Source organism: Lygodium microphyllum, chromosome 19, assembly GCF_053477565.2.
Source record: "Lygodium microphyllum isolate KBCC chromosome 19, Lygodium_microphyllum_v1.1.10, whole genome shotgun sequence".
Lineage (NCBI taxonomy): Eukaryota > Viridiplantae > Streptophyta > Polypodiopsida > Schizaeales > Lygodiaceae > Lygodium > Lygodium microphyllum.
Window position 1 is genome coordinate 48,507,853 of NC_141153.1, and position 20,215 is coordinate 48,528,067.

General features: G+C 40.8%; 1 protein-coding gene across 4 annotated transcripts in view; it reads right to left on the bottom strand.

Moving 5' to 3' along the window:
- The window catches only part of LOC148019841 (Peptidase C78, ubiquitin fold modifier-specific peptidase 1/ 2), a 117,596-nt gene that overhangs the window by 75,747 nt on the left and 21,634 nt on the right, over positions 1-20,215 (bottom strand). For 2 of the 4 annotated variants that reach the window (XR_015694880.1, XM_087700038.1), the window contains exons 2-8: positions 9,535-9,697; positions 9,106-9,459; positions 8,490-8,734; positions 4,335-4,422; positions 4,083-4,255; positions 3,881-3,971; positions 3,669-3,788 (exon numbers count right to left, since the gene is read on the bottom strand). Coding sequence is in view for 3 of the 4 variants with exons in the window: in XM_087700038.1 (XP_087556164.1) it covers positions 3,669-3,788; positions 3,881-3,971; positions 4,083-4,255; positions 4,335-4,422; positions 8,490-8,734; positions 9,106-9,459; positions 9,535-9,697 (1,234 nt within the window). In the remaining variant the exon portion in view is untranslated. The remainder of the gene's footprint in view (positions 1-3,668; positions 3,789-3,880; positions 3,972-4,082; positions 4,256-4,334; positions 4,423-8,489; positions 8,735-9,105; positions 9,460-9,534; positions 9,698-20,215) is intronic. The other 2 variants (XM_087700039.1, XM_087700040.1) reach the window with 2 other exon arrangements.

A 20,215-nucleotide genomic window follows, 5' to 3' on the forward strand; every position in this document is an offset into this window, starting at 1 on the left:
CCAACTTATTACTAAAATGGCTCTTGTAGATGAATCCTCAACAAAGACAACCTGCTTAGTGAAGACAATCCAAGTATTAAGTCTAGTAAGGCCACGAACTAAGAGAAATGGAAAGCCCAAATCTCAAACATGTAGGACTTCCAAAATAGAGCACAATGCATGGTTAGGCAATAGCGGCAAAGTGCCGACACAACTAATAGGTACCAATGAAATGTCACCAATTGGGACTATACCCTCTAATAGATGAAGATCCTGCAACAAATCTCATCGAGGAGTCATAAAACTCAAAGCACTATTGTCAATGAGCCAAGGCCTCCCTGAAGACAAGACAGCCAAATAAAAAGACTTCTCCATCTCATGGATGTGAAGGAAGAAAAATTCATAAGTAACAGCTAGGATATAGGCAGAGGAAGGCTCAAATTCAGCCAATGCGTCAAGGAAACCCCTCTATAGATCTTACGCACATATATAGAAGTATAGATGACGTCTAATTGCCCCACCTCACCACGCTCTCACACTCCCTCTCTAGCAATGGAAAGTTGTGAGGACTGACCTACATCACCTATATTGGCCAGCTGGAAGGGAGGCCCCTAGATGCAAGGAGCTTAAATCTAGACCTTTAGATGATGAGACCTCATTGATAGAGTTGTAACCCTTCTGCGTTGTCCACTCCTACTCCTTCCACAAAGCCACTAATGTCCTATAGTCCTTCTAGAGATGTCTCTTCTTGCCACAATAATAGCATTGAGACTTCTTCTTCTATCATACATCACCCTTCTTTGAAACTGAAACAGTTAGAGTACCTAGAAATAGCATCCTTATCAAAACCTAAACTTGAACACAACAAGTCTTCAACATAACATTCGTAGACAAGTAACAATGTGTGCATGTTGACCATCAGTAGGAGAAGCCAGAGGAGCCATGATAAGGGAGAGACAGAGAAGGTGAATGAAGGCAAGGGATCTTGGGGGAGAGATTTGTCCCGAAAAGGCAAACTCGCACTAGTTCCAAAAGTTCAAGCTGTTAAAAAAGCACATAGATAATGGATCAACAATAGACAAAGCGTGGTGTATTGAAACACGAAACTGAATACACAAGAACCCTCTCTGAAGCTAAGCAGTGAATCACAAAAGCTGATCAGAAAACAATGACCACGGTACAAAGAGAGACCACAGGCAAAACAGACCAAAACACAACCAAAACAAGAAACACAGTTTGCAGACCACAAAACAATCGTCCAGCCCTGCACAAGGGTCAGGACCCAAAAAAGCAGATTTGCTGGTGGTAAACCATCCGTCACCTAGCAATCTAGGAGTCACCCTATGTAGAAGAAAGAGAACAAACTGAAAACACAGATGGCCGTAGGCAAAACACAGGTACTGAAGGGTCAATAACAGGTCATCCAGCCCTGCAAGAGTCCCAGGACCAGAAAATGCAGACTGCAGGCTGTAAAGTGCAGGCTGAAATGGCGCCAAAGAGGCCATCTTGGCTCAGCAGGAGGTCACCAGGTTGCAGCAGTCAAAACAGGTCCAATCAGCAGGAGATGAAGATGGCGGAACTCTGAAAGCAGAAAACAGCACCAAGTTCCCAAATACAGATGTCTGAAAACTCCGACCTTGAAATCTGATACCAGTCGAAGCGGATGCAGTGATGGAAGAATAGAAAACTGCTATAATAGACTGTGTAACACAAAAGAAGAGAAAAGAGAAACATTGTAAACGATGAAGACCACTACACAAAGAACTTAAAAGAAAAGAGATGCTTTGAGAAATGGAATCCATATACCAAGACATGAGACAATATAGAAACAACAGTGAGTCACTACCTCTGTGGACACTAGCACGGGCTCCCTCTCTCCACCAGAACCTACCATAGATGTATGCAGAGTAAAACAATATGGAGGAAGCGCCTGGCCTATGACCTATGTATAAAAAAAGAGCAGTATCATGGAATAGGATGGTGAGAGAGTGGGTGTCCTATAAATAGAATGACAGTGATGCACCACTCAATGGGCATTAGGTGGACATAAGATGGTTTGACCATAGGAGGTGATCACCCCAAATGAAAGTTATCACATTGAATCAGTGATCTGTAATGGTCCTATCTAAAATGGAGCTATGCAAAGTCTCAACAACCTATAACTATTGGGTTTTCCACAACATTTGCTTTCCTTATTAGATCAGCAATGCAAAGTCTCCCCATCCAATGCCAGGTCTCAAAAATCTCCAACATGCAGCAACGTATTGAACATTGTTCAAGAGCAAGCTTGGCTGTTAATATAACCTCACACTGTTCGTCAGATCAACCAAGGTTAGCTCTCGATCAAGGTTAGCAATTGGATGGCAACTGAGAAGACCATCTAAACTGCATGAAGAATGTCTACCATGACTCACAACAATAACTGTATCCTACCTATGGAGATGCAAAAAATTGCTTTGTAAATTTTATAGTTGTGATGTTCAAGAGCCTCCTCTGTAAAAATCTTGTTCAATCCCATTATCTTAATGATACTCACCTAGAGTCACATAACGAAGAAAAACCCTCACTAAAGCCACCATCTACTTGCACACGTCACACTCCCATGTCTACTCCTACTAGTAGCATCCCATACCACCCTATTCGGGTGTGGAGTAGTCCAATCAAGCATGGACCATCAGGATTCCATGAGTTTCCAATGGTTTTGTGCATGTCACCATAGCACATGATAGAGAGATCAAGTTGCTACATTAATACCAATGAAATGCCTACATGCACTCCCATGTCTACTCTCATTAGTAGCATCCCATATGACCCCCTTTTCAAGAGTGGAGTAGAGCTGAAAGTATGGACCGTCACAATCCCATGAGCTCTCAATATTATGTTGCCATGGCACATGATATAGAGGAGGCTGCTACTTTGATACCAATGAAACACCCCCATAGATCTCCAACTTACACACGAGCCATAGCTCATTGTTGATGGCAAGATAATGAGCTGCAACTCAGTTTGAAGTCCAGAAAAGTTGATTGGTGATGGGAAAGCTGAAATGGGGTGAGAAAGGCCTTGAGGTGGTAGGACTAAGGGGCAAGCAAAAAATAACTCCTTGGAGCATGAAGATCCAAAAACTTTCAAGTATACAAAAGGCCAATCCAATCATGGTTCTTTTACTACATCCTAATCAATATCTTTACAAATATGCAAATTTTATACAAAGCACAATCTTCAAAGCCTATTCATCAAATCTTTATAAACTATGGAGAATATATTCTAGGAGGCACCTGATGACTTCAACAAAGGACTGACCCTAATCAAACACAATCAGCTGTACAAAATCTTCATGAAATTTTTTCCTATATAAATTTTATATTCATCAAAAGCTAAGGAGTTGTGCACAAATATTCATCTCTATGAGCATGATTTGCTTTGATCATTGAGCATCCATCTTGGTCTTCGGATTGCTCAAGGCTAACAATGTCCTCTTTACAAGAAATAAATGGTCCGTCTTGTTTCTGCACCTGAATGACCCCTAGTTCTGATTTGTATGACAACATTGTCCTTGAGGAACATAGTTCTAACCAATCCCAAATACAATTTTTCATTAGCCTAGACAACAAAAGGAACCTAATTGAAGCATTAGAACTTATATGTTGATGGTTAATAGTTTATTCAAATAAAAGTTACTTCTATACCTTGGGATCCCCCAAAAGCTTCACCCTTAAATTTATAGAATGGAAGTGAATTTGCTACACGAAGCAACGGACGGTCCATTGGCAAAGCTAGTCTTAAGTGCAACATTCGCCTGTATTCCACTGCAGCAAACAGACATAATCACCTGTACAGAATCCTTCCATAGATGTCTTTAATTACAATAACATATTGCATGAGTTGATAAGGTACTTACTTATTTGGATCTCAGATTCGCCATAGCTCATGTTATAAAGACATGAAATTGGATGAAGAAAACCTGGTGGACAAAAGTGATATGCACACAGCTGCAACAAGACAGATGGGATCATCACAATGTGGAAAAATAAATTGAAGATTTGTGACCTAAAAATGATCAGGTGCATCAGCAAAGGGAGAACATAGCTTTAAAGAGTTACCTTCACATTTTCACTTTCTTCTTTCAAAACAACATTTTTTGCAGCCTCTAATTGATCAATAATGGCAGGCAACACAAGAGTTGTTGTTGCTTTATGTAAAGAAAGCTCATTATGTGCAAGGCAAAGTACATCAAGGTTTAAACTCAAAGTTTTGATAGATGTATGGCCAGAAGCTGAAATGCAACAATCAAAGAATCCAGTAAATATCTTGTATGTTGTTAATGACAGAAAAACTTCCAAAACATCACATACCAGGTAAATATTCTATAAAAGGGGCTGAAACTTTTTCTGTAGCCCTTGATTGAGAACGCAATAGTGTAAAGTTCAATGGAGATGGCATCTGGAGAATGCCATTCAACTTAGTGATTGTCCATCTACTTCTGAGCATTAAATTGAAAAACACTTGGCATTTCAAATCCTTGTAACTTTGCTAACATCAAACATGTATTTTTTTTCCCAAAAAAAGTCTTAGAATTGGTCAATTATGGGCAGTGCCCAATGTTTTAGTGTGTGGTGTGGACACAACTAAGTTAATAAGTTGTGTCACTACTACTAGAGTTAGTTTAACTCCAATTGAGTTAGGGTTAGGTCTAACTTACTTAAGACCTATTGTACTTTCATTCTATCACTCTAGTACTTGCATATTTTGAGTGTGGGACTACTGTCCCCTCTTGCTCACTATCTTGTGTTCACACACACACACACACACAGTCTCTCTCTCTCTCTCTCTCTCTCTCTCTCTCTCTCTCTCTCTCTCTCTCTCATATTTCCAATAGTTGATGTCAAAGCTAGACACATGGGTTTAGTCTCACTACCGCTCAGCCTGTGCCATCCCCACGAAGTCCACTTAGGCAACAAAGGAAAAGGAGCTATTTATTTGGAAGAGAAGCTGTTGTTTTGGAGAAGGAATTACTATTGTTTTCAAACTACACATGCAACCTCTTTTAGTCCTACTCATGATATTCTCAGCCATGTTGCCATTTTCTCAACTATGCCCACCATTTTCTACATATCTAACAAAAAAAATGCAAAAATCCTAATTTCTGAATTTAGGGATTTTTAAATGTTTGTGCAATTTCCAGTTCATCTTGCCCATCTCTGCCATTTTCAGCTATGCAAAAGCACTCAGAAACCCTAAAAGTGCAAAAACCCTAATTTTAGAATTGGGGGCTTTTTGGAAACTTGTGCAATTTCTTTCTCATCCCCAATTTCAAATAGATTTTCAATTTTTCATACTCGATGCCAATAAATTTGGGGGTTTTCAGCTGACTTGCCCAATTTCTGAAATTTCTTGAAATTTTCATAAGAAATTTGGGGCTTTTGTCATCTTTGGAGCCGATATGCATCCGAAGATGCAGTGAATTTGCTGGTTGCAATTAATCCACATCCTGAGGTGACATTTCATCGAATTGTAAGGTTGTAACTATGAAATTTCTTCAATTTCTCAAAATTTCTTCTAGAAAATTTGTGGCTTTTGCATTCCATGCATCCCAAGAAGCAACCAAGTTCAGGTAAAACTTTTATTTGCTGATTAATACAAGTTGAGCTCAAAAATTTGTGCCAATTTGGGGATTTACGGCATTAAATTGCTGAAATTGACTTTCTGGGCACACATTTCAAGGTACAGAGGTGTATTGCCATTCAAGTCAGTATTGGCATGCTCTATAAAGCATTTAAGGCAGATTTTGCTTTGAGACAGTTTTGTGATTGCATTATCAATCCTCTGTTGGGATTTCAGTTCTCATGAGAGTACATTTTGCACTTCATCTTAAAAGTGTTTGGTTGAAATTTGTGCATTTTATTGCAGCAATGGTTCAACAAGGTCACGAGGATCATAGCAACATTTTTGGGTGTCCTTATTCAAGAGGACAAATTGGATGGCATCAATTACTCCTTGTGGAGTTTCATGGTGCGCAATCGACTATAAGGATCTTTGGGATTTTTTGACCGATGATTCAACTAGACCAAGAGGGCTCAAGCACCTCAAGAGAGCGCTAGAGGACAGCAACCTACCCATGCTGCTGCCCACATTCCTCCTACAGAAGAACAAAGACAATGGGAGTCCAAAGATGCACAGGGCTTGTTTTTAATTGCTCTATCAATCAAGAGAGCAATAATACCTCATATTCGGTCTTGTAAGACCTCGAAGCAACACGAGATATCATTGAGCAGATGTTTGCAGCTAGAAATGAGGCTAGAATCTCGTGCTTGAAATGAGAATTGGAAAATGCACACATGGATGAGGGTGATGGCATGACAAAACGCCTTACCTACATTCACAATTTGAGAGAGCAGCTCCTAAATATTGATGAAGCGATATCTAATGAAGACATGGTTAACATCACACTTAACTCTCCTCCAAAGTCTTATCTTAGTTTCCATACTTCACTAAATTTGTCCTTGACAAGGCCACAACAGCCCCTCACATTCGTGGAGTTAACTGGCCCCTTGTTTTGACTCGGAAAAACATCGCTATAAGAACAAGTGATGTAGCTATGCTTTGTATGTATAAAAGTAAAGGTTAAGGCAAGCGAAAAGTGAAAAATCAGCCCAAGGCTGATGTGGAACAGCCATTTGGCAAGGCTACCAAAGACTCAAAGGGAAAAAGAAGGATAAACAAGCTATGGATGAGCAGCTCACACACAGCCATAAGTAGAGATTGAGACTAAAAAGGAAGCGAGGGTAAATTGTACTACCACATGAGTGCTTCCTTCTTGACTCCAACAAGAAATAGGGGCTGCACTCCCATAAAGCAACCTCTTGATCATCAAAAGGAAGGGGGCTAAGCCTTCAAATAAAGACAACCCCAGTGCTGCACCCTATATATCTCACCAGGAGCCAAGGATGAACCCAAGTTGTGGTCTCCAATTAGGTATTAGGTACACACCCAAAAGCTGTGTCACATCGCTACCACAAAAGGATAGAAGTCACCTTCACACCCATCCAGATAAACAATTGTCTTATGTGCATACCTCCAGATCCAAAATCTCGTATAGAAAGTCTGATCCCTCTAATGCTAGTCAGTCTGCCTGTCATAAAAGAACCCAACGCCTCTACTACAAAAAGGAGGAAGAAGGGAGTGGGAGTAAAAGGATATCCTTGTCTCACAGATCTCCAAATGTTGAATCTCTTGTCCCATGTGCCATATCAGAAACCACCAACAATAAAGTAGAGATACAGCTTCACAACCTTGGCAACCAAAAGTTCAAACACTTATAAGGGATGCAGATGTAGAGCCTGGTCACTAAAAGTAGACATTTTTCTAGATTTTTAGTATTTTCCTTATTTGAACATTTCACAAGCTTGGGAGAGAATGGCTAAGTTGTGAGCTCATATGATTGTTATTACCAAACATGAAAAATAAAGAGAGAAGACATGGCACAATAAAATTCTGTAAACAGTTTATGGTATGGATGTGGAAAGACAGCCTAGACAGTGACCCTACCGAGAAGGAAAAGGATGAGATCCTAGACATAGGAAAAGAATCTCCTAGATAAGATGCACACATACAGTACCCGCAACAAGGGAGATGCTATCCCTTTGAATATAAGCCTTAGTCAACCAAAAGCCCAAACAAAACAAGATGCTGGCCATTGTGGCATAACCTTGCCATGAGTGGCAACCACGAGGATGTGGGCTACAACATCACAAGGGCCACCACCTATTCAGGAACAGAACTTGAACCGTCACCACAAAGCACCAAGCTTTTCCACCAACATTAGGGGATTCTCAGATTAAAATCATAGATATACAATGGTAGACTCATAGAGGTAGAAACACAGCATACCACCAAGCTTTTCCACAAACATTAGGGAACTCTCAGATAAAAATCACAGATACGCGTGATGGACTCGGAGAGGTAGAAAAACAGCATACATCAGGCATCCACACATAGAAAGGGTGGTTCATGAACCTCTTAACCTCAAGGACATGTATGCTATGTGCCAATCAGTAGTAAAATCATATGATGGTTATAGAGTAACAAAGGTGAAGTATCAGTGAGACCGCCAGCTATGCCACAGACTTGGAATTGATTGTCCAGTAGCAATGTCATAGGATAAACTAAGTGCAAAAGTTAAAACCAAGGAGAAAAGGGGAGGAAACAGAAGGAATTTACATGTAAGAACAGCATTAGGGGAGATTGACAGAGAAAAGAATCTAGACACTTTAGCTATGCACATTGGCCCATCAAATGACACTAACTCGCAGTTTATAGTGCAGTCAGGACCTTTATCATGCTTTGCAATTGCATAAGATTGACAAGAACAATCCAAACCATAAGCGTCAACAAATCATATCTCTAAAAATCTGCATAACATATGGTTCTTCAACTTTCAAGAATTGTACAAATGCTCAAGAATTAAAAAAGATTCACATCCAAGAAGAGGAACTTAAAAACCAACGTACCTGCACCCCATACGCTGAGCTGAATGATCTTGGGGGACATACATCAAAACAACATAGTGTTTCTGGCTCCTTAAGTCGATCAGTACCCAAGTCTCTTGTTTGTTGATTTTCTAAACTTGAGCTTAACAAGAAATGCAGTTTTTTTCCAGAATTCCTAGAATGACCTTCGATATAGCAGAATGAATCTGAGCTCCTCAAATCGTGAAGAATTTTCTCAACTGCTGTTGACAGCTGTGTCCCTACATCTGAAGTATCAAGCACACAAAATGCATAGTTGCAGTTATCATGTGAATATTGCAATAAAACAGAATATCCACGATAGTTCCAGAGAAGTTGTGAAAACATCAACAAGGTTAGTCATTACAGATGTTTACTTAGCAAGATAGCATGCATAAGAGCTCCCGCTCATGTCAATCTCTTTTTCAACTATGTCAATCCAAAGTTTTGTTTCCTATGCATTATGAAAGTTGACTGCTAAGGGCACCTCAACATTGTAGCGTGTGCATTACATACTATTAAAAACTCAATTATTCTTGTTCGTTGACTCTAAGGGAAAGGTCAAAAGAAAGAGTGGTATCTTCACACTCTTAGACCACCAAACTCAAGTAAACATTACCTGAAGGCTTTGGAAAGGAATCTGCATATACAGGTATATTTAACTGCAGTTTACATTGCAAAAGGCACAAGTTTGACCAGAGATAATGACCAGGCTTTTCATGGCCAACAACACCATCACAAGCTTCAACTGAGGAGTACTTCATGCCTGTGCAATAGTAGTATTGTGAAATTGCACTTCCAGGTTCCAAACAAGCTGTAATGACTCCCTCAGGCTTGCCCAAATGTGGGCACATATGACTCATTAGCTTATATGAAAATTCTCCAGCCTTCTTAACTGCTTTCAAAGCATCTGTTCCAGCCACTGCTGCTCCTATTATTTCAAGTCCTTTTGGAAGGAGAATACGCAGATCATCTGCAGAACAAATTCAATCTTAATAGATTTAAATTAAGCGTGAATACAGTATGTGAGAGCCAGAAGCACACACACCTGACTCAGCCCTGAAGTCAGGATCTCCTGCATCATTTGTGAAATGCAAACAGTTCAAAGTAGATACTATAGTAAACGGCACGAGGCGCAACCCCACAAACCATCGGATTCCCTGGATAGATTCTCGACCATCTTCACATAATACTTGAACGTGCTGAACCATCTACAACAATTTAGGTTTTCTAAAAGTGAGAATGTTGTACAGAAGAGAAAAGACAGGTGCTGTCTACAATCTGACAGGATCTTGTAAAATAAAATTTTGTCAAACAAAAACGAAAGTTTGCACATATAAACAACAAGAAGTGCTATTGTGGCCCCAGGTCTTAGTCTTTGGTTTTCAAAACAAATCACTTGCTTAGGCTTGCAAGAACTGCTTTATGTTCAAGCAAGGTACAAATATCGTCTAAGCCAAAGTAGACTCCATCAAACATCACATAAAGAGAGAATACACTACTGAAATAGCCCATAGCCATTTGATGACTAGACAAAGATCTTGGGAGCTACTCTTGAAGGTTCAACACTAGAAGAATATTCACAGCTCTGAAAGTAGATGACATGAGAAGCAGAACATAATAGTCTAAAATCCAAGAATGGCCAAACAAAGCTTAACAGTTCAAATGTGGACAAGCAAGCCACATGTTGAGGCAATGTTCAAATAAAGGATAAGGATAAAACAAGCCTCTAACAAGAATGGCCAAACAAAACTTAACGGTCTCATTCTTCTTGATTTGTTAAAAGCTTATGTTAGTCAAACATTTGCAAGGCATGTATGGAATACATGAATGGTATGCAATGTACATTTGTAGGTGATGCAAAAGAAGTACAATTGCATAAGTTACATGTGCTTTGCAACGACTGATGTATGCTTTATATGACTATGATGTGGTACATCATTGCCATGAAATGTTGTTTATGCTCAATTTATGCATTGCAATGCATAATGCCTTAGTGGTCAAAACAATGTTGAGTTTTAGTATGTGGATGCTGAAACCAGCCTTCCTTCTTGGAATGGGTGGTGATAACCTGATTTAAGAGTTAATTACAGCAATAAATAAATGCACATAAAATGAAATACACACTTTACCATAACATTCTTGGACAGTAGACACCCTGTTGGCCCTAAAATTGGCGCCCCTTGCGGTATTTCTTTAGCTTTCATTCAATTGGAAGGAGTACAACTTGAGATTCTTCAATCTCCTCCTGCTAACCAATTGCTCTTGCTGTCATAAATGTCCAGCAAGCCTTTTCGGTCATTTGCCCCTTGTTTCACCCAGGACTTCTTCTCCAATTTGACCCTTGGCTAGCCAAATGCTGCCCCAAATCAAATGGGGATGGGCTGGCTCCTAAAATCCCTTGATAATCTTCAATTATCAGCTGTTGATTTCAGTCCCTTGAGCCTTCAATCTCTGGCACGGATCCCAAGGTGGTTGCTAAACCCTAATTTCTGCTGTGAATTAGGGTTTATTGCAGAAATTACAGATCGGCCCACCAAAAGTGACTGGGATCTCCTCCGAATGGCTGAGAATTGCTGAGAATGGCTGAGCATAGGCTGAAGGAAATGAGAGAATGCTGTAGAGAGAGAAAATTTTGAGATTTGTCACGAAGAACTGATCAAAATTAGTTGCTGCCCTGCTGTACCAGCCCCAAACGGATGCACCAACAACAATAGGAGCATCAGAGACTGTGATCTTCAGAAGAAAGTGCATCAACAACAATTGTCAGCTTCCCAAGGTCAAAAATATGCAATCTCCATCACCAAAATGGTCTCCAACGGCTGGGAATTGGCCCCAAAAGCTGGCAGCAACAATCCAACACCTCTTTCCAACAGCTCCAAAATGAAAAAACGAGATTTTCCTCTCCCTTCAGCCCTATTTAGCCTTTCCCCCACTTGTATGGGAAAGTTTTGCCAAGTGGCACATTTCTTAATCCATTTTCAGCAATTTCCAATCATTTAATTAATTTTCAGAATTAATTAATTCTGAAAATTAATTCAGCCCTTAATCCATGCCCAGAAAATTGACCTTGCCTATCCAAAAATTAATTGGCTATGCCATTTGCAACCCAAAGTGGTCCCATGCATTAATTGACCCTTAGACAAGCATTAATCCATTAATTAATGCCTAGTTCCTAGTGTCACCACTGACACTTAATGGCCACTTAATGGTCCTAGGGGCAAACTGACACCAAAATTCACCTAGAATCTAACAAGTGTAACTTGTTACAACTTTTGCCTTTGACACCCATCTTTTTCACAAGGTCCTTCGGTCTTCAACTGTGAGAAAGTAGCTTGCACCTCACATGTGCAACACATGTGCATCTTTTAATTGCACATTTGATTAATCCTTTAATCAAATGTCAATTAAACATAAGCAAAGCATCAAATTTTCACGTCCTCGTGACAGACCATCCCCTTGAAATCCTTGCAATCGTCCTCGATTGCACTGTAATGTGTCAAAACAAACAATACTGCACTCGAATTTTCACGAGGCATCATAGTCAACACAACATTGGCCACTGCAAACTAACTATCTTATATGCCCACCATTTGCTGAAAATTTCTAGCCAACATAAACATAGCATAAAGCTCAACAATAGTCCAGAACTGTTGCCAGAAACTCATCGGATGCATCCCAAACTCTTGTTTCTCAAGAATGCTAACTACACAACCATAGTAAAGCATAAACCGAGCCGAAACTATGGCTGAATTGTCAATGACATTCGTTTACATGCGGCTGTCCATGGAATCAGCTGTAAACTATTAAAAACTGAGCATGACCTGATCATAAACTGATCATGGACTGATATGAGAACTAATCACAAATGGCTGTAAACGTGACTCCAAACTGATCACAACCTGATGGTAAAAAAAACTGATCAGAAACTGATGCAAAAGCTGATGCAAAACTGATCCCAAAGTGATCATAAACAGTCCTCAAACAGATCAAAAACTGAGCTGAAACTAATCAGAATTTGATCTCAAAATTGAGGCAAAAACTCATGCCAAACTCGTCCAAAAACTCGTGCATAAGTATAGTCTCAGAGCCGCGGTGACAACCATACTCATATACATGTATCTCACAGTGACTAGTACACCGAGTAGTGACCTCATGGCAAACATACTGTCAGCACAGTACCTTGGATGCATGCTGAATACATCCGAGATCCACTACATACGAGAGCTGTCCAAAACCGGTGGAGTGGAAGTGCTACCTCCCCCTTGAGCATCAGGCAATGCTCCGAACGCCCGCTCTGCTGAACCTGAGTAAGCCCGATCCAAAGTCGGCTCTAACTGAAAGGCATCGAGATAAAGTTGCAACAACTGAGGATGGTCTGCCAAGTCATCCTCTTCCATCCATTTTGCATCCATTGGTGAATAATTTTGAAACTTCACCAAATATCTTTTGGAAACTTTACCTCTGACCTTCCTTTCCTTATGTGCCAAAATCTGCTCGGGTACCAAAATCTCATCTAGTTCCTCAACCTCTGGCTGAATTTCAGCAGATACATCTTCTAGCACATCACCACGAAAAGGTCTCAACAAACTGACATGAAAGGCATTGTGTATCCGCCAATGTGGAGGTAATTTCAGCCGATATGCAACATCGCTGACCTTTTCCAACACTTGAAAGGGCCCATAGTATCTCATGCTTAACTTCGGATACAACCTCTCTCTTCCCTTCATCTTTTTCAGCCTTGCCTTTTCGAAACGCAGCAATACATAATCGCCCTCTGCAAACTGCAAAGCACGTCTATGGCAATCAGCTGCCCGCTTTTGCTTGTCCTGTGATCTCTGAAGTGTATACTTTATCTTTGCATAAGCTACATCCAAGCTTTCCACAAAGTGATCAGCCTCAAAGATCTTATCCTTAGTGTGCAAAATAGGCGGAACCTTCTTGCCACCCTCAACCACCTCAAATGGAGCCTTGCCAGTGAAACTATGCACCGTATTATTGTATGCAAACTCAACCAATGGCAAATATTTCTCCCACTGTGTCTTGTGGTCTGAAACATAGCACCTCAAAAAATCCAACACTATGGAATTTGCTTCCTCAGACTGACCATCTATCTGCGGATGGAAGGATGATGAGAATTTCAGCATGGTACCCATGTTTTCAAACAACCCCTTCCAGAATAGACTGGTCATCCGAGGGTCTTGATCATTGATGATCGACTCAAGCATACCATGATACTTGAAAATGTGCTGCATAAATAATCATGCCATATGATCAACCTTTATCTTCTTCCTCACCGGAATGAAATGGGCTTGTTTGCCAATATAATAGTCCATATCCCATCATTCCCTGTAGGTGTCCTAAGAAGCTCAAAGATAAAGTTCATAGCAATGCTCTGCCAAGGCCTATCTGGAATAGGCAAGGGCTGCAACAAGCCCGGCATCTTTTGCCTATCATGCTTTACCTTCTGACATATGATGCATGCCCTAACATACTGCTCTACATCATGCCTCAAAGCTGGCCAATAAAAGAAATGCTCCACTGCCTTGACTATGGCATCAATACCTCTGTGTCCTGCATACGGAGGGGCATGACTTTCAATGATCACTCTAGGCCTCAACTGCTTTGTGACACACAGTCCTCTTTTCCTTCAACTTTTCAAATGCTGAAATTTCCACTGTTGTCCATCTAAATGGCACATCTTTCTTTTGCAAAGCATGCAATGGAGATGCAATTTCAACAAACCCGCGTACATACTTCCTATAGTAAGAACATAAACCCAAGAAGCTACGGATTTCATGAATATTCTTCAAAGCTAGCCATGAGCGTATTGCTTCAACCTTAGCAGGGTCCATATGAATACCATCAGCCGATACAATATGTCCCAAGAAGTGGATTTCATGCAAAAAGAATTCACTCTTCTTGTCATTGATAACCAGCCAATGCTTACGTAGCTCATTGAAAACAATGTCTAAGTGCTTTCTATGCTCCGTCTCATTCTTTGAATAGACAATCATGTCATCAAAGAAGGTACCCACAAATGCTCTATGTGGCTGAAAGATGTGATCCATCATCCGATTAAAAGTGGCAAGAGCATTCGTAAGTCCAAAAGGCATGACAAGAAATTCATATAATCCAAAAGATGTCCTAAAAGCTGTCTTAGGCACATCCTCCGGTCTAATGCGTATCTGATGATACCCACTTTTCAAATCTATACAGCTGAATATTGCTGCCCCCTGCAATCTATCCATAACATCATCGATCCGAGGGATCGGAAAGCGGTTCTTTATCGTGATCTTGTTCAGAGCACGATAGTCAATGCACATACGCCATGAACCATCCTTTTTCTACACCAAAAGCACTAGAAAACAGAAAGAAGATGAGTTGGGCTGAATTAGTCCTTTTTCTAACAGCTCATTTACCCGACTCATAATCCCCTTCTGTTGGGCTGCACTGACTCTATAGGGTGGCTTATTAGGAAAGCTACTTCCAGGCATAAGGTCTATGCCATGATCTTCGGGTCTTTCAGGTGGTAGCTGCCCTGGAAGTGACTGAGAGAAGCAATCAGTATACATTTTCAAAAATGACATGCAATCCTTCTCTAACTTAGACATATTCCCAACATTCTCACTATCATCCTTATCCTTAGCAAAAACTAAATACGCTGAAAGATGATTTTTCATTACTTTAGAAATAGCAGCTGCAGATACAATAGGGATAGATTCCCCTTTCAACTTTACATCAAGTGTGAGTGTCTTTCTCTTATGTTGAATAGTGATCTCTTTTGCATATAAATCAATCACTGCATGCATACGATGGCACCATGGCATACCAAGCAACACATCACAACCCTCAAGTGGAGCAATGTAAAACTCTTCGCTGTCCACATATGTATGTGCAACCAAAGCTTTCCAATGAGTGGTGTGACAGGTTCTGCATGACCCTTACATGCCATTCCAACTTCCCCTATGGCTCGCATCTCATCCTCTTTGATGCCTAGACGGGCTGTCATGTCAGTAGAGATGAAGTTGCCTCATGCACCATTATCAAAGAAGATCAATGCATGCTGATCCCTAATTTTGCCCCATGCTCTGCACAACTCAGTAGCATCATCATTGGGCTGATCACTAACAACATCGGGCACCAATCCCACTGATGTTTTGGGCCTTTTATCCTTAGGATCTCCCTGATTTTCTGATTTTGCAGCTTCCTGCCTATTGGGACAGTTCTTTGCAATATGACCCTCCTGTTCACAAATAAAGCATTTATTTGCAGCCATCAATTCCCTACGTTGTGCCAATGTTTTCGAGCCCTTTCTTTGCTCTTTTGGCCTCTTTTCAGGCGGGTTTTCAGATATGCCCCTTTTCTCAGCCTTAAACAACTTTTTATTCGGCTTCTCCCCACTCTCTTGGAAGCCTGAATCCTTTCCACCCAGCAAAGCATCGGCTGTAGCAGCAGTCTCTATGAGCTGAGACATGCTAGACACGGTGGATTTTATGCAAAAATCCCTAATTCCTTTGGGCAACCCACATACATATTTTTCCACTTGCTCATGAAGGGGTACGGCACGATAAGAATTTACGGGCAGCAATGCATCCCAAAACTTCTTATTGTATTGCTCTAAATTCTCTTGCATTCCTTTGCATCAAGCTTGTTCCAAGCTGTCATGATGTCCACCTCAAAGGTACAAGTCAACCAATTCGATGCAAACATTTGCTTGAATTGTACCCATGTTGACGGTGCTCTACCTTGCATCAAGAGCGTGGACCACCATTGCAATGCATTCCCCTTCAAGAAAGTGGCTGCCTTTCGAATCTTAAAGAATTCGGTGTGAAGTTTCCCCTTGAATAGGCTGCATCAAACTGTTGAATGAAGGTCAAAGCTTTCAGCCTATCTTGTGCACCACTAAAGGACTCAAACTTCACTGTTTTTCCACCCTCATCATAGTCTTTTGCTTCCCCTTGGGGAGTCAAGTTGTCATACACTGGCTGCTGCAAAAAGGGTGCATTTGCTGTATTTACATCAAGACCAAGCCCAAATGAAGCATTTGGATGACCAGCAGTCATTCCATGAGCCCCATAAGCATTCGGGGGTGAAGATGCATTGCCAAACATTCCACTTTGTGCTCCAAGCATTAGGCCAATGCTACCATACATAGGGTTTTGCACATTTCCAACCATACCCGAATACAATGGGCCTTGCACACCATGCATTGGCTGCTGCATACCATAGGGATTTGTGCCATGCATTCCCGTATGCGGCCCTTGGCCAACCATTGCATGAAAAATCGTACTACCACCAACGTATCCTGGCTGCCCCATCATAGCATGCATGCCCAACTGTCCAAAATCCATTGGATTGGCACTTCCATAATGGCCTTGCATTTGCATTCTTTGCCCCATAGGTACCAACTGTTTAGCTTCATTGGCCTCTTTAGGAGCTTCAAGTGAAGGATTTGGCACTACCTTCGGTGCACCTTGCTGTCCCGAAGGTGTAGAAGTTGACTTCTTCTTCTTGCCCTTGCTGTCCTTCTTCGAAGCATTCAAAAATCGGGTGAACTGAGGATTCTTTGCCAATTCAACAAAGAGATTTGCTGATGTCCTCATCCGATTCTTGAACTAGTCATCAAATTCCTATTCACTTTGCTGGTCATCTACCTCATGACGGCTTGAAGGCCCTGCATCTTGCCCAACAGCAACATTTTCAGCTTGTTGTCCATCATGAGAGCCTTGTCCAAGATTAGGCATTGCATTTCCTTCATTCCCATGAGAATGTCCATACTGAGAGGCATCATCACTGCTTGATTCCATCTCACTATATGAAGACATGTTGCTGTAATTTCTCAGCTGAGCACAAAAATTAGCACTAGCACAAAGCTTTGGCTTGCAATCAAGTGCCTTGGGTCCACCAAATCAAGAGATTTTATGTTTCCCGGCAATGGAACAATGAAACCAACCTTCCTTCTTGGAATGGGTGGTGACAACCTGATTTAAGAGTTAATTACAACAATAAATAAATACACATAAAATGAAATACACACTTTACCATAACATTCTTGGACAGTGGACACCCTGTTGGCCCCAAAATTGGCGCCCCTTGCGGTATTTCTTTAGCTTTCATTCAATTGGAAGGAGTACAACTTGAGATTCTTCAATCTCCTCTTGCTAACCAATTGCTCTTACTGTCATAAATGTCCAGCAAGCCTTTTAGGTCATTTGCCCCTTGTTTCACCCAGGACTTCTTCTCCAATTTGACCCTTGGCTGGCCAAATGCTGCCCCAAATCAAATGGGGATGGGCTGGCTCTTGAAATCCCTTGATAATCTTCAATTATCAGCTGTTGATTTCAGTCCCTTGAGCCTTCAATCTCTGGCACGGATCCCAAGGTGGCTGCTAAACCCTAATTTCTGCTGTGAATTGGAGTTTACTGCAGAAATTACAGATCAGCCCACCAAAAGTAGCTGAGATCTCCTCCGAATGGCTGAGAATTGCTAAGAATGCCTGAGCATAGGCTGAAGGAAATGAGAGAATGCTGTAGAGAGAGAAAATTTTGAGATTTGTCGCGAAGAATTGATCAAAATCAGTTGCTACCCTGCTGTACCAGCCCCAAACGGATGCACCAACAACAATAGGAGCATCAGAGACTGTGATCTTCAGGAGAAAGTGCATCAGCAGCAATTGTCAGCTTCCCAAGGTCAAAAATATGCAATCTCCATCACCAAAATGGTCTCCAATGCCTGGGAATTGGCCCCAAAAGCTGACAGCAACAATCCAACACCTCTTTCCAACAACTCCAAAATGAAAAAACGAGATTTCCCTCTCCCTTCAGCCCTATTTAGCCTTTCCCCCACTTGCATGGGAAAGTTTTGCCAAGTGGTAGCTTTCTTAATCCATTTTCAGCAATTTCCAGTCATTTAATTAATTTTCAGAATTAATTTCAGCCCTTAATCCATGCCCAGAAAATTGACCTTGCCCATCCAAAAATTAATTGGCTAGGCCATTTGCAACCCAAAGTGGTCCCATGCATTAATTGACCCTTAAACAAGCATTAATCCATTAATTAATGCCTAGTCCCTAGTGTCACCACTGACACTTAATGGCCAATTAATGGTCCTAGGGGCAAACTGACACCAAAATTTACCTAAAATCTAACAAGTGTAACTTGTTACAACTTTTGCCTTTGACACCCATCTTTTTCACAGGGTCCTTCGGTCTTCAACTGTGAGAAAGTAGCTTGCACCTCACATATGCAACACATGTGCATCCTTTAATTGCACATTTGATTAATCCTTTAATCAAATGTCAATCAAACATAAGCAAAGCATCAAATTTTCACGTCCTCGTGACATATGCATTCCTTATTGTTCTAATAGTGACTATGATCATGTGTGGATTGTAACTGGTTTAAGTGATTGGAGTTTCACATGCAAAGGGCATGAGCATGGTTAAGCAATAGGTGCACATGTTTGACTACGATGCCAACATGTATTTTCAATAGTAGCAATATATACTTTTGACAAATTGCAATACAATCAAGGAGGATTGCAAGGATTTCAAGGGGATAATTTGTCAGGAGGGTGTAACAGTTAGTGCTTTACTTAGCATTTGATTAAAAGTTAATCAAATGTGCTAATGTGAATTGCACATGTGAGGTACAAGTTAATTATTTCAGAGTGTAGGACCCAAGACCATGAAATATCCATTGATCCCAAAGGCAAAAGTTCGAATAAGTTATGTCTAACAGATACTAGGTGATACCCGATGTCAAGCCTAGAACAATTTATTGGCCACTAATATCAATGGTAACATTAGAGACTAGGCATTAATTAATTAATGTCAATCTAAGGGCTAATAATTGCTCAGGGATACTTGGAAGATAAATTGCCCTAGCCAATTTAATTATTGACTAGTGGAATTATTTTTCTAAGCACTAAAATTATTATTAATTTAATTTTCAAAATTAGTATTCTAAGAGTAATTTCACAAGTTGAATATTGCTCGAAAATGAAATTAGAAGACTGTCACTTGGCAAAACTAGCCCATGTAAGTTCTGGAAGTGTATTCCAACCATTGCAAGAGAGAAGGTGATTGTTAGAGAGCAAGGAGATGTTGTTGGTGTGATTTGCAACCATGAAGAACCAGCCCTACAGCAAGTGACAGCAGTTTGGATCCCTCCATGTGCAGGTGACAACAGCCCAAGGTCCTTTTGGTGCAAATAAGAGTATACAGGAGGGGGGCAACAACCTTTCTAGTGGTCCTAAGCTGTAGGTGACAGCTTCCATGGCTGTTTGAACAGAACAACAGTTGTTTTTCAACCTTTCTCACGGCGAAACTCTAAAATTTCTCTCTACAGCATTCTCTCTCATCCTACAGCCATCTCTCAAGTTATCTCAACAAAATCCAACCATTTGAGATAGCAAAGGTGGAGATATTGGAAAATCTATGTTGTGCAAAAATTAGGGTTTGACAGCACCTCGTGATGCGTACTCAAAATGGAGAGCTTGGGACTTAAATTCCAATAGCTGAAATCAAAGAATTTCAAGGACTCAATTTGTCTTTCAAGGAGCAAGGTGAAGGCCAAAACCCCAAGCAAACCAAAGGGAAAATTGGTTTGAAGAGTTGTTGGTCAGTTTTGACAATAAGAGGCACATGGATTAGCAAAGGAGATTAGAGAAACTCAGTTATACTCCATCCATTTGCAATAAACTCTAAAGAAATACCAGAAGGGGCA